Source organism: Anastrepha ludens, chromosome 2 (assembly GCF_028408465.1).
Source record: "Anastrepha ludens isolate Willacy chromosome 2, idAnaLude1.1, whole genome shotgun sequence".
NCBI lineage: Eukaryota > Metazoa > Arthropoda > Insecta > Diptera > Tephritidae > Anastrepha > Anastrepha ludens.
Window position 1 is genome coordinate 166,314,416 of NC_071498.1, and position 15,231 is coordinate 166,329,646.

Here is a 15,231-nt window from a genome sequence, read left to right on the forward strand (position 1 = left end):
AAAGCAACGATGTCATATTCACATCAGGATTCGCAGGAGTTCAATGTTGTGCGATGGCATTAGCTAACATTCTCCGGGCTGGCATTCTTTCAAAACAACATTGGTAACATTCTTAATTTAAATATGATAACAGGTGACCAAATCTATAGCAATATAAGATTTCAAACGGAGAGAAAATTTGCAACTCATCCTATAGAAAATGATGGCTACCTATTAGTAAGAAACTTCACAGTCATCTAAGATGGCTTGGTCGCATTCGGCAAAAGATTTCAGATCACTTCTGACGAAGAACCAGGTGTATTTGGAAGTTTGAATGACAAATTAAATGAAAGAAATCTTGGAAGTATTCTTCGCCAAGGTTTGGAGGATATGTTCATGGTATATAACGCAGGGATACTAATAACAGAGGGTTATTCATTTGGAGTAATGCATTATAATAACAAATATTACTTCAGCAACTCACATTCTTGTGGCCAAAAGGGAGCTAAAGAAAGGGCAATAATGGAAAAGCTTGCGTTATTGAATATGATAATTTGGACGAGTTCGTGAGGATATGTAAACGCACAACAGGCAGCGAAAATGTACAGTTTAGTCTTGATTACATCAATGTTGAAGTCTTGGATATACATTATGATTCTAAAGAGGTAGAAACTCGTGAAAGTAGTGAGATGGTAGTAGCAGTATCCCAAATAATCACTTTTCAACAGAATTTAACTGATCAAACTATTCCACTGCAGACATCAATGATGGCACCGATTGATGTAATGCGTCCTAATGTCGAAGATGAGATACAGGTCTCACGAAACCTTAATGAAATTACCCGCAAGACGAAAGACAACATCGTCAATGTGGGCCATGAACTTAAAGCAGAGGAATCTGCCTGGTACGTTTTGTTTCCCTATGGGAAGAATGGTTTCGCAGAACACAGGCCTTTTAAAATTACAGCATTAGACTACTATCAGTCTAGAATTTTGGGAAGTGACACAAGATTCCAACGTAACGATTATCTTTTTTACGCTTTATCGTTCTTTGAATATTATCGAATCAAAAGCACGATATCAGCATGTGGCAAGAAAATTGTAAATCCAGAAGGTGCTATTGAAGATGTCCACCTTTATCTCAAGAATTTGAGAGGTTCTGCAGCCCATTGGAGATCAGAAATTAGATGTATTGGAGCCCCAACCTATTTTGTGACATTTAGCTCAAATGACCACTGGTTAGACCAACGAAAGGCTTTATTAATAGCCGACTGTAGACTTGATGTTGATCCAAGTACAATTGACATTTATGAGACCCAACGTCTTATATTACGTTTCCACCGCAGCCGGAGTTTGGGTTCTCTGCCGCTATCGTGTTCTTAGCGCAAACACCAAACAAAACACCTGTCAAATCCCATACAAAATTAAAACACAACTCCATACCTAAACCCATTTTTCAAAGTGTGTTTTGTTGGGTTTGCATCTAATTTAATTATTAAGTGGTGGCAATGTTGCTCATTTTCCTTATTTATTATTGCATTCTTATCGAAACATGGCAACAATGATTGCAATTTGTCAATATGACATTTGATTGACATTTAATATTTTTCGTGTGGTAAGCGTAAGTGGTGCGCGCAAAATATAAAATTAAAGTTCTTGATTTGGAGTTCGCGTTTTAGCTCTTAAGCTGGCCAAATAAGTCTTCAATCTTTCCTCAGAAATACTGAAGCAACTTAAACACCAAAAAAAAAAAAAAAAGTTCTTGATTTTAATGGAAGATATTAAAAAATCTAAAACTATTTGGCTTCCTTCCGCGGACGAAGCATTTCTAGATATATGGGGTGAGAAGGCAGCTGAATTGCGAGGTCCACGCAAGAACTCACACATATATGCGGAGATGGCTCAGTCGCTGGGAGTTCTTGGACATGAGGCCAGTTGACATTAAATATAAAATTCACAATTTCACAATGAAATATAGGTAAGGCATATAATATATTATTTCATTAAAGTAATTTTGTTAAAGCCTCAAAATTTCCTTTGCAGAAAATGCAAAGCAGAGCAAGGGACAGGATGTTCTTCTGTTTCTTGGAAGCACTATCGGAGGGTTCATCAAATAATAGGAAGGGATAGAGTAAATAATGTTGATGCGGTCGTTGTTGATAGTATAACAGGTATTTCTTTTATTTATATATGTAATTTTATTTGTATTTACATCTACAATAATTTTATAATGTTAATTTCTATTTATATATGTAGGCATGCCTGATTCGGTTGCTTCGCCAGCTCCATCACTTTCGCCAATATCACCTTCATGCTCCTCATTTTCAGCTGCTCCGTCTGCTTCATTTTCATTTTCGCCACCATCGTCTCCAGCACTGAACGAAGCTTCCGCACCTGCAGCAAAAACAAAAAATGCGAAATTAAGTGAATTAAACGAAACTATTAAATCTGCTATGACGGAAAACAATAAATTAACTGCTGAGTTAATTGATATCGAGAAAAAAAAGGTTGCTGCTATTGAGTTATTGACAAAAAGTGTGGTTAGTTTCTTGGAGAGAAATTAATTAACTAAAACTTATAAATCCTTTGAAATATTGTTTGTGAAAGTGCTTAAAAATTAATAAGTGAAATGATATTTAAGTTTTAATGAATTGTGCCTTTTAAAGTTGCACTATGTGCCTACTACTATCTTTTTTCAAAAATGAATAAAATGTTATTTTATAAAATTATGTATTAGAAATTTTATTGTTCTGGTGAAAAGTTGTTTTTCAAATTCAATCCAATTGGACTCTTTGTGGCTTTTGTAGGTCGAAATATTTAAATAAATATTTGGTTTGAAGATAAAATTGTTTAAACCAAATAACCTTTTTAACCAATAAATTATGGTTAATTTAATAAAACATACGGGAGAATCTAGATGAAAAAAGTTATATTACTCACTGAAATATTCCTTTAACGCTCGATCGGTCAACTGCATTGGTGCCGCATTGAATATTGCGCCTGGAATCGCGATGCATTTCCACTAGCCAATTTTCCAAAATTAAATCCTTCTCAGCAATCAAAAAATTATGTAAAACACATGCACATGAAATAACTGTGTTTACATTTTTGATGTGGTTATCCACGCCTTCTCCAATTCTCCTAAATCTAAAATAGAACTGGTATTACCAATTTTTAAAAATATTAGAATCTCTAAGTTGTATTTACCGGGCTTTTAAATGGCCAAAAGCATTTTCCACAACACGCCGGCACTTAGACAATCTATAGTTGAATTGTTTTTGTTCGGGTGTATTGGTCACACTATGCGGATATGGCTTCATTAAATGCTGAGAGAGACGAAAAGCAGAGTCCCCTATAATATGGACTGGTATTTTTGTGGATCCATACTGCAAGCTCAATTCATCAAGAAGTGCACAACTTTGCAACTCGCGCTTTAGCGATGATTTTTCAAAAATTGAGGAGTCGTTGCATCTTCCAGGACTGCCGCAATGTATATAAACAAATCTATATTTTGCGTCTACCAAAGCCAATAGTATTACGGAATACCACCCTTTGTAGTTGTAGTAATCAATGGCTTCTTCCTTTCTTGGATGAATTTCAATATGACATCCATCTGTATAATAAAGATGCTCTTGATTAAACGTTATTTTTATCGCATTACTTATAAACCTACCTATTGCTCCAATACATTGTGGATAGCCCATTGCATTAAAATCTGCGACTCCATTCTCAATTTGCGCCCTTGTCAGTGGAAAATTTTTCAAATATATTGGAGCCAAAGATGTCCCAACTTCATTGCAAAACTCGATGAGTATTTTGCAAACAATTGCTTTGCCTACTCCAAACAAATGTCCAATTGATCTGTATTCACTAGAAGATCCTGGTGCATACAGAGCAATTGCCACGCGCTTTTTTAGTGAAATCGGGTTTCGATAGTTCGTTTTTCTTTTGGCTATTTTTTCAAGTTTGCTTCACAATTTTTCAAAGCAGGATCTTTCCATTCGGAAATTATCTTTGAAAAACTTGTCCCCATTACTCTGGCAGTCTACTTCCCAAAAGGTACTGGAATGTTCCTAAAATATACATGTACATTATACACAAATAATGTATCATAAATCTGTTTACCATACCAAAGACCATACACTTTGCGAACGCATTAAATTGGCAGCAACGCTTAAAATTATTTTATTTTCCCTTAACCTTTTTTTTAAATAATATGTGACCAACTCACTATCAATTATTTTAAAATAAAATGATAAAATCAACATAACAAATTGAATTCTATGCACCATTTTATAATTTTATCAATTTTTATAATTTTTATTTCACAATGTCAACAAAAGACAGTTCAAACACAATTTCTCCCAAACTTCCGGTGGAAACAGTTGACAGTTTTCCCAAACACAACTCCTGCAAACACGGTGTTTGCTTTTGGTGGAAACGTAATATTATCGAAAAGTACCCAGTGATTTTGAGTCGACATTTTATGATCAGAGTCAATGCTCTAATGAAATTCATTCAAAATTATGACGAAGTATTTGGAGGAAAAGTAAAACACTTCTGGTGGCGTACTGAGTTTCAGAATCGTGGTAGTCCTCACCTTCATATGGTAGTTTGCATTGAGAATCATCTAGCATTTGATACAGAAGAAGGAATACTTCTAATTGATCGTAACTGCTGGTGTAAAATTCCAACAGAAGAAGAAGATCCAGAGCTCTTCGAGCTTGTGAAAAAATGTCAAATTCATCGACATACGACAAATTCATCATCACACGAATAATATCACATTCTTCAGATGATTTTCTCCGCAATGGGGGCAGAATTTTGCTTACTTAAGCGTCGTAAAGAAGATGCTTGGGTAAATAATTAACACCCAGAGTTATTGAGACTGTGGACAGGTAATATGGATATTCAACCGTGCGGATCGAACGAAGCGATAGCATACTATATTGCAAAGTATCTATCTCCTAGACCTCGATGACCGCTTTCGGCAAGCGTTATTCTCTGCTTACACGAATTGCATATAACTAACTCAGAGACAAACTCGATTATCCGATAGCAATGTACTTTCAGTGGTGGCCGCCAAATATTCTGGGCTTAAGATTTGCAGCCAGTCAATTTCATTGCGCGTGATGCGAAAATTACAGTTTATTATTTTATTTTTTTTTCGCGCTTTGTGTAAAAGTGAATGCAAATTCCCGCAAGTTATTTCATATACGATAATTGGTTCAACTCCAATTTCTTTAATAAATCAAGGAAGAAAGGCCAAACTTGATAATAATCGAACTGTGGATACCTGCTCACATTTTGGGAAAATTTCATTTGGCCTGACTCGTAATTTTTGCAATCAAACAAACTCAGAGACAATTAGAGTTATATGCAGCTTGTAAAATCACTCAGAATCAAATCCATCAGAGGTTGGTTGGTTAAAGTGATAATGCATCCAGAATCTAACTAGGGCTTCCGCACCATTTTCTTGCCACATCATAGCTACCAACTGGTTTAACAGCTGTTTACAGCAAGACTGTGCGGTTTAAGAACCTTATTAGGTTGTTGAAGTCTAGGCTATATACATAGTTCTTCCAGACTCTCGAAAAGTGTTTTGCTTAGAGTTACCATTCTCAAATTCCATAGCACAGGGATTTCTCAGAAGAAATGGAAAATCGTCTTCTCTTTTCCTTTTGTTCACAACAGTGACAGTGCTCGTTGTGAGGGTTGTCTATTTTGGCTGCTTGTTCTCCGACAGACAAAAAGCTACTGTCGACTGCCGTGAGCCTCCAGGCGTCCCTCATCGCTATTGACGTTTGTTTGAGGGTGTGGGTGGACCATAACATTTGGATAATTTTGCATGTCGTCTGGTCTGTCCATCTACAATCCGCAATCTATTTTGAGGAAATTCTATTCTTGATTGCGTCCAGTGGTGTGAATACCCATTCTGCAAGAATGTTATTCCTGATAGATCCCCCTTTTGTCAGTTCCTCAGCTTTTTCGTTACCCTTAATATTCCGATGTCCCGGTACCCAGATTAAGGTAACTTTATGGTTTTTACTCAAGGTGGTAAGGCTATTTGTACTTTGTGCCTCGAAATTCGGTTGGCGATATTGCAAAACAACAGTCGGACTGTTGTCTTACGCGAAACTGGGCTTGGCATTTTTGGCTTGGCTTGGCAACAACATTTTGTCTGCGCCATTTTTTTAGCAACCTCCGCTGAAATTCATATCTGCCTGTAAGTATGCAGCAAGTTTGGATTTTGTTAAACATTTCATTTGTCGGCATGCATTGTACCGCACTGCAAAATCAAGTTCTTCTAGCAAAAACGAAGAAGCCAACTCAAGCCACCAGGCTCATAATTTTATACAAAGGTGATTAGCGGTGCCACACTGATGTACGCTAACAAAGCTTAAAAACTATGAAGCTCAAGAAAATAAACCTGCAAAGGAGCTCACCCAGAAGCTCAAGTAACACTTATCCAATCGTGGCTTTCTCCACTCTGCCTAACCTTAAACAGTCTTATAGAGATATTACGTTTTATGATTTTTTTTTGAAAATTACCGTTATTTGAGAGGTGGTCCTGGGATGTTCCCCTCTGGACTACGAATGATATGTGCACCAGAGACCTGCATGGCTTACTGTTTTCTTGAGTTGTTCATATGCTAAATTTCTTGCTCACATTCAGTCAATTGAACCAAAATATTTGGTCAAGTGCAGTCAGCTCATGCAGGCGAACGCGTAGTTCAGTTCAGTCAACACGTATGATCTAATGTCTTCGGCATCGGCCTTTGCGTTCAAACGATCAAACTTGTTCAAAGAAATAATTGTCATTATTGTAAATAGCACATGTTCGAGCAAACGAGCGTTGGCGTACAATGTACGTTGTAAATTGCGTTACGTATTTGAAAGGATTAGTTGGTTTCAGCCGTTGTAAAGTAATGTCAAACGATCAAGCTATTGTCTTAGGCAAAATTCTTAAAAATGTGTATAGTGTAGAGTGTAGAAGCTCGCAAAATGTTTCGTAAATAGTGGAGCAAAGTATGGGGAAAACATTGACATGAAAGACTTCCTTCCGGATGCAAAAACGCTTTCACGAACAACGCAGAAGTTAGCAGACGAGAAGAAAAAATAAGAAAAGGATGAGATTGTCAGGGTTGTGCACAGCGGAGGAGCTGCTGCTACTATTGATTTATGGACGGATAATTATGTGCGCAGACATTTTTTGGGAGTTACATTGCACTACGAAAAAGAGTTGAAGCTATACGACATCGTTTTGGGAATGAAATCTATGGATTTTCAGCGTTCAACTGGTGCTAACATTTTAAATAAATTGATTACTTTGTTTTGTGAATTTGGCATAACCAATATAGAGAAAATTAAGTTTGTAACAGACAGAGGGTCAAACGTTGTAAAAGCCTTGGAAAATAATATTCGCATAAACTGCAGCAGCCAATTGTTTGCAAAAGTCTTGGAACTATCGTTTAAGGAAACCACAGAGCTGACAGAACTTGTAGTGGTGTGCAAAAAAAAAATAGTGAAATATTTCAAAAAAGTAAATTTGCATCACCATTTACAAACTTCATTAAAAAACGAATGCCCCACACGCTGGAATTCCAATTTCATAATGTTTAAGTCAATCGTAGACAATTGGTTCCACATAAACGAGATACTCAAAGAGAAGGAAGAAAGCCAAATATTATTACTAATAAGTATTTCTACGCTTAAACAGCTGGTTGACCTGTGTAGTGACTTTGAAATTATTAAGAAAATGCAACTTTCTTCTTCCATAATAACATTAAAAGAAAATATCATCAATAATATCGACAAAATTTGGATAGCATCTCTGACCTTATGGCAAAAAACTGCGTCTTTCTTATATCCACCAGCTTTGAATATACAACAAGCCGATCTAAGTGATGTTAAGAATTTTTGCATTTCCCAAATTGACAAATTACATTTAATTTCTTCGACATCTTCATCTGATTCCGTTTCGCAATTCTCATTTCCTGATGGCAGTGTTTCAATAGACGTCGATGAAATACCTGCAAATCAATCAGCATTCCAAGATGTTAATTTTTGTTCCCCTGAATTAATTAAAAATTCAACATTTACTACTGCAAAAACACCTACAGAAGAGGTAGATAGATATTGCAAGGAAAAAGTAGAATAACCCATAACTTTGACGTACTTAAATGGTGGAAAATGAATGAAAAAAGCTATCCACAATTATCTAAACTTGCACTACAAGTTCATTCCATTCCTGCTAGTAGTGCAGCCGCTGAACGAAGTTTTTCACTTGCTGGCAATATTATAACCGAAAAGAGAAACCGTCTTGGTCCAAAATCTGTAGATAGTTTGCTCTTTCTACACTCTTATCGTAAAAATTTTAATTATTATAAGAAAAACTGAATTGCAATGTTTTCCTTATTTACATTATTTTCTTTCGTGTTTTATTATAAGTTTTAAGAAAAAAAAACAAATATGAAAATATAGTGTTTTTGCTTTAAAATTTTGCTTTTACTTTGCTATCGTTACATGCAAAAACTCATGCGGGATCATACGTGTTCAAACCGGCTCATTTGGCTCTATAGCCCTTTTATTCTTGCTCAAAAAAATGAATGTACAGCCGAACGAGCAAATACCCGAAACGGCTGCTATGAAGACGATTGGTGATAACATCGGAGAGCTAAAACGCAGCACATGATTTGATTGAGCTGAAATAAACAATGACAATAACTTATTTGAACAAGTTCGATCGTTTGAACGCAAAGGCCTGTTTTTTTGTTCAAGCGTAGCGTATGAATGTTTTACACTCAACCGGTGCAGTTCTCTGGTGTGCACGAAGTTTCATTGAAATATATTAATTTTTGCGCATGGACGGGGTAGGTAGGAAGAGTGGTTGTCGGTTGACACACCTGGGCCGGCTGTAGGCCCATTGTGATACCATCAGGGTTGCCCCCTCTCCTCACTCTAGATTGTTCTCATTGAACCAACCTGTCGCTTTAATATATCTGCATGGACGGATGGACTAGCATCGACTCTTCTCACCTTTCTAAGCATTTTGGTATGTAAAGCATGTCAAGAATGAATTCTGGCATAGAAAATATATACAATTTTTCAACTTGAATGACTTTGACTTCTTTTTTGTACTGGTTCATATTTATTCACAGCATGTAAGGAGAATTAATAAGAAAACTTGAAATTCTTTGGAGAAATAACCGCAAAAGCAATAAAAACTTAAAGATCATTTTGAAACTGTTAATAAACTGCGTTTACGTTTTGCTTTTTAAATTTTGTGTTGCGCGATTAATTTTGATTTACCGTTATTTCTGCCTTGCACTGATTACTTTGTTGCTTACATAGTTTTCTTTTAATTTTTCACCACTCACATTTGGGTAAGACTCCGTCAGAAAATATGAGATTTGCAAGTGGTCTTTCGATTTCTTTGAAACTTTAGGAAATATTAGTTGTAGGTAAGATACATTCGAGCCTAAAAGGATTTTGAAAAATTTTCAAAATTGAGTCATCTACGCCATGTTGAAAATCGGGACCGTGTTTTTTTCAAAAATCAATATTTCTTGAACCGTTTGATGGATTTCAATGCAGTTTACAGACAATGTAGAAACAAATAAATAGTTTAAATTAGTATTATGTTAAAAAAAAATTTCGAAATTTTGACCAAAAAAAAGTCAAAAAAATTTTTTGAATCAATTTTTAGTTGATTTGGCCAGTTTTTTAGATTTTCTGTTATACACGTAACGATTCCTTTTGATTTAACCTTTATTTTGAAAAATTTTATGGTGTCTATAATATATTAGTTCTCGAGATATTGCGATTTTAGTGGAAGCGCGCACCGTGAAGTTCGCGGTTACGCAGCGCGGGAGTAGAAAAACGCGCACAGACCTGCAGCAGTCTGCTCCAGTCACTTCATACAGGAACACATAACGCAGCGGGCATTGCACACCTGTTACCTAAATCTTATAGTATATCGATAATATTAATATGAAAGATTGGTAAATCTGATTTTAATATTTTATTGCTTTTACAGTATTATTAAAGACATATCCTTGTGGGTCTTTGAAAACTTGTACAAAAGGACAAGTTATTGTCATTTGCAAGTGATTGCTGCATTTTTTGTTTTATAAGACCAAGACTTTATTTGTATTTATCGTTTTTAGTTTCTCTATATAACGCAGTTTTCTACTTGCATGTATAATGTAAATAAATTTTCATATAATTGTTCAGTTTATGGTTAATTCTTTTTTTTTTGTTTAATGATAATAAGTAAGTTTAAATAGTTTTTAAGTTAAAACGTCATCTAGAGCGATATTTTCACAATGCCACGGTATAAATGCTTCAATCCGTTTAAAAAGCATCGACATATTTTCGTTGATAAAAAAAATGCCCGTCCTGTTACAAAAGAAATAATTGAAACATTTTCAATTGATGCAAATAATTTTATTTGCACTACATGCCGCTTAAAAGTAAATCAAGAGCTTAAATCTCCAATCCCGAAAGAGATACAAGACTCTTCTAATTCGATTGAAAACGTATTCGAAGAAAGTATTCAAGAAGAATTCTGTGAGCCTGATGATTTGGATAAAGATGTTTCAGAAAATAATATAATTTGCGATTTCGAGAGAGAAAAAGATATTGAAAAATTAAATGAAATATTACTGATGTTAAATATTTCCCCAATTTCACCTTCGAACGCAATCGGCACAAAAGAAAAAGGTAAGAGAAATTCGCGAAGTTTTTGAAAATAAATTGAAAAAGGTGTTTAAATATGTAGAAGCTGAAGATGAGAAAAATGATTTCAATGGTCTTATCGATGAGATTAAAGAGGAGTTGAAAAAAAATCCTAGCAAATCTCGCAAAATAGAAATTTTAACTATGGTTCCAAAAACGTGGAGCATTCCCCAAATGACAACCGAGTTTGAAGTACCATACAGCCTAGCTCAAAAAGCTGCACAATTGCATGCTGAAAATGGTATAGGATCATCACCAAATCCTCGACTAGGTAAAAAACTACCAGAAGAAATAGTTAAAATTGTTCGAGATTTTTATTACGATAGTGACATTAGTCGCCAGTTGCCAGGAATAAAGGACTCCAAATCTGTGATTCAAATTGATAACTCTCAAAAAAAAACTGCAAAAAAGATTAATTTTAGGAAATCTGAAAGAAATTTACGCAACTTTCAAGTTACAATTTCCTAATGTAAAAATTGGATTTTCTACATTTGTCAAATTGAGACCACAAGAATGTATATTTGCTGGTGCTAGTGGCACACATTCTATTTGTGTATGCAAAATACATGAGAATACGAAACTTTTAATTGATGCAGCAAACATTAAAGAGTTAATTAATGACAGAAATATGGAGTTTTTATTGTCGTATAAGACCATTTTGTCTGCAACGGTTTGTGAGTCTAAAACGGATTCTTGCTATTTAGGAACATGTGAAACATGTCCAGGTGTCGAACCTGTTATAGAAAAACTGCAGAAGATTTTTGATAATAATTTTATTGAAAATATTACTTATAATAGCTGGACTTCAACTGATCGTACATCACTGGAATCTTTTTGCGACACAACGGAGGAATATATGGAAAAACTTACAACGCAACTTAAAGTATTGCTTAAACACGACTTTATTGCCAAAAATTCAATTTTGAAAATTTTTCAAAATCCTTTTAGGCTCGAATGTATCTTACCTAGAACTAATATTTCCCAAAGTTTCAAAGAAATCGAAAGACCACTTGCAAATCTCATATTTTCTGACGGAGTCTTACCCATTTACGACCTGAAAGGCAACGGACGATGGTCAATAAATGTTTGCTGTTTCTCAGAGCACGCCCTACAGTTAACAGTGAATCGAGACGGTCGTTGAGATTCCAGAAGCTTTTGCATATAGACGAAGTTTTTTAGTATTGATTAATTCTTTGTGGGTTTATTTGTGACTCCATAAGGCAGAAAACATGGACGGACACATATGAATATATAAAAGAAAAATATACATTTGCATGTGCCTAAAACTATACACCACATTTTGTGTGAGTAAAATTGATAGCCTTTTCTTATTATTGTATATTTTTGTGTTTTTTTTTTTTTGCTTAAACACTTCAGTTTATTACGATTTATGTATCATAAATTGCTTTATTGTCGATATATTTATTGTATATAAATAAATATATTCATTTACTAAATATATTTGAAATTTTTATTTGCCTGGCCTTGGGGAGACCTAGTGTCGATTTCGAATTCGATACATCGATGGTCTTAGAACGAATTTTCGTTTGAAACTCGTCATCTTTTAATGTGATCAGAAAACATGTCGGAAGCCAGGGAGATGTCCAAAACTTCCTCTCTGTTTGTAGTAACAAAAGTCGGCTCTGAGCCTAAATTCAAAACACTAATTTTATTTTCTAGAATAAATTCCAGTAGTGCCTTACCTCTAGCGTTAGTGTCGCTACTCCCCCACAAGATGTTGTGAGCATTTGCGTTGCAGGAGACAACCAAATCTTTGTTCTTCCGGGCTGCCTCTTGCACCAGAGTACTGACTGCGTCCGGCGGGGCATCTCTGTCATAGGCCATATAGGCGGAGGCTAGCCAAAAACCGGTCTTCCCGAGCTCGATGCTTGCCACCACCATGTCGGCGCTCCGCAAGCTGGCCTTGTCCCTCTCCTCATCTGAGTCCAAAGCTGACTCGTCGTTGCGATAGATTCAAATGGTTGCATCAACTAACCCAAACCTCACGACATTGTTTTTCTGCGCCAATGGGCCGAGCGATTCTCCATTGAGAATGAGCATCACCTGTCGCCTACCTTCTACTGGCTCCTCTATTCTACCTACCTTCCAATTATGTGTTGGCAGGTCTCTATTGCATGATTTGAAAATTTCCTTAATTTTATATGGAGTTGAAGATATTGTCGGAATTCAAACTCGAGCTCGAGGCCTGCTTGGAGTTTCATCCTTACTGACCGCTTTGAGTTTGGCTCCGGGCCAAACCTCTCCTACCTTACTTACGGCCAACCTGTAGAGCGTGGCTGACCTAGTGTCTTCGCAGGCGATGAGTTTAGCTCTACCTTGATACCAGCCTGCGTCATGATAAAGGGGAGGAGGTCCGGGGTGTTCCTCTAGGACTTGGAGTCATTCCACCTCCAATTTTCCTTAGGAATGACTCCTTCCTCCTCTCCCTTGTCGATGACGGCCAGTATCTCACCACCGCCTTTTACCACCTCACTAAAGGTTGAATATTTATGGCCACCTACCTTCTGTCTTTTGGAGACCCTTTCTATTGTCTGCTCTGCAGACCGTTGTCTTTCAGTATAGTATCTGATATTAAATTCCAAATTAGTGACTTGATATTGATATAAATTACTTAATACCAGCGTTAACTTGGCTGCTTGCACTCAATCGAATCTCACAACTTATTACCGGAATAACTTTTAGGTGGTCGGCTATAAATTCACTATGCGCGCAATGTACGCTTTCATTTTGCCTTTTCTAACATCATTACTGATTTGCTCTGAAAATGAAATAATAAGCAAAAAGCATAATTATAGGCGTGAAGAGAATTTAACGCCAAACGCTTAAACAGTAGGTATTCCCACTCGTTGTTGTAGAAAGAGTCGTATTTCAAAAAGGAAATGGGATGTAATGTGAAAAATGTCATCGAATGAAAAGTGGTTTTGCTACAAATAATTCCGAATGACTTTAGTTGAATTTTATATGAAGTAACGTGAAAGTATCATAGCAATGAGTGGAGCAGTAATAGTAATAGGAAGTGAAATATTGTTACAAATTTGGTACTTGATTCGTTTCAAACTATTTGGAATATTTCCCAATGCCTTTGGAATGATCCCATCAATTCCCGTGCCCATGCAACCTTCTCCTTCTTAATTATTGCATCTGCAAGATGCTGTGGATCATATTGGCTCCGTCTAATTCTTCCACTTCCACTTTGGGATGGGTGCTGCATTCCGGGAAATGAGTGTTTAACAGAAGTTCTAGCGATTCTTCTTTTTTAGTAGTCTAAGTGCCATATGACTTCTAGACCCAAGAAGCCTTTGAATGATCTGTTTTGTTCATCCATATGAATCTCTGATAGATTCGATAGATGAACAAAACTGCCTCCAACAATTTTTCTTGGCGGCCCTAACTGCCTTGTTGTACCGACTTCGACTTTCTCTGCACAGTTCCCAATTTCCTGTCGTGTAGTTGAGGTTAAAGGTTGACCTAGATTTTTCTCTTAGTTTTAAGAGCTCACTGCTCCGCAAAGGAATGTGTGTTTTTTGCTGTATTTTTAAGATGTAAGACGTTTTGTAGGCCCTACGAAATGTTTTTTCAATGCTTTACCCTAGTCTCAAGGTTTTCGGTTATTCCTGTTATTTACTATATTATTGAACCTCTTCCAATGGGTTCTTAATGAATTTCGATACGGTAAGAGTGAATCAACCTTAAGATCCAGATAGTAGAAGATTCAGCTGTGATCCGAAAAAGACCTTTATTTCCTCTCCAATTGCCTAGCCTTACTCAGCTGGTTTCAGACAGTAAAGTAACATCGATGACTTCCTCCCATTCCCATGAAGGAAAGCTGAAAGTGGGAGTGTTAGCCCTGTTACATACCGACAAATTATGTAGTATCAATTATGAAATAATAAAGAGACTCACCTCGGTCCTTTGTTTCGGAGCTTCCCCATAAAGCGTGCCTCGCAATGGCGTCGTATCCGAGTAGCAGGGTTTTGTTTTTACTTTCATGCAAGCCTGCGGGCCTCTTCAGGCGGTCTTGGTCCATCATGTGCCATGTATATTGAGGCAAGTATGACGCTGACATCGTCAGTAGCTTTCACCTCAACAGCTGCCACATCTTGTGAACTATACAATGGGATTAAAAATAAATTTAATTGTTTTTAGCTATAATGCATGATCTGGGATTACCTTGAATCCGTTCATAGTACAGATTGTAGTTTTTTTTCAGTGCACCCCTTCACCTCGCTGTTTTGCACCCAAGGTACTTGAATTAAGGCAATATCGACGCCTTCCTCCGCCAGAAGAACGGTTAAGTTGCCCGTTGCGGTACGCGAATTATGCAGATTAGATTGGAAAACCTTTAAACTCATGCCCATTGGTATGCTTTGTCGGATTCGGCGTCATCTAGCGGATTCGGTAGCCATCTAAATTGTTTCTTTCAAGCCGTCTGAATTATTCGTTCATTTGCTGAATCATTAACTTCTGATTACTCTTCACCATGTCTTTGAAT

At 36.4% G+C, this 15,231-nt stretch overlaps 1 protein-coding gene across 1 annotated transcript; it reads right to left on the bottom strand.

The window, feature by feature from the left end:
- Window positions 1-1,998: 1,998 nt before the first annotated feature.
- LOC128860367 (putative nuclease HARBI1) lies at window positions 1,999-4,466 on the bottom strand. The gene is made up of 4 exons (XM_054097857.1): window positions 3,652-4,466; window positions 3,186-3,591; window positions 2,919-3,125; window positions 1,999-2,372 (listed from the first exon to the last, which is right to left on the bottom strand). Exons 1-4 carry the CDS (start codon window positions 3,680-3,682, stop codon window positions 2,327-2,329), a joined length of 690 nt encoding a protein of 229 aa, XP_053953832.1. The 5' UTR covers window positions 3,683-4,466; the 3' UTR covers window positions 1,999-2,326.
- Window positions 4,467-15,231: the final 10,765 nt, after the last annotated feature.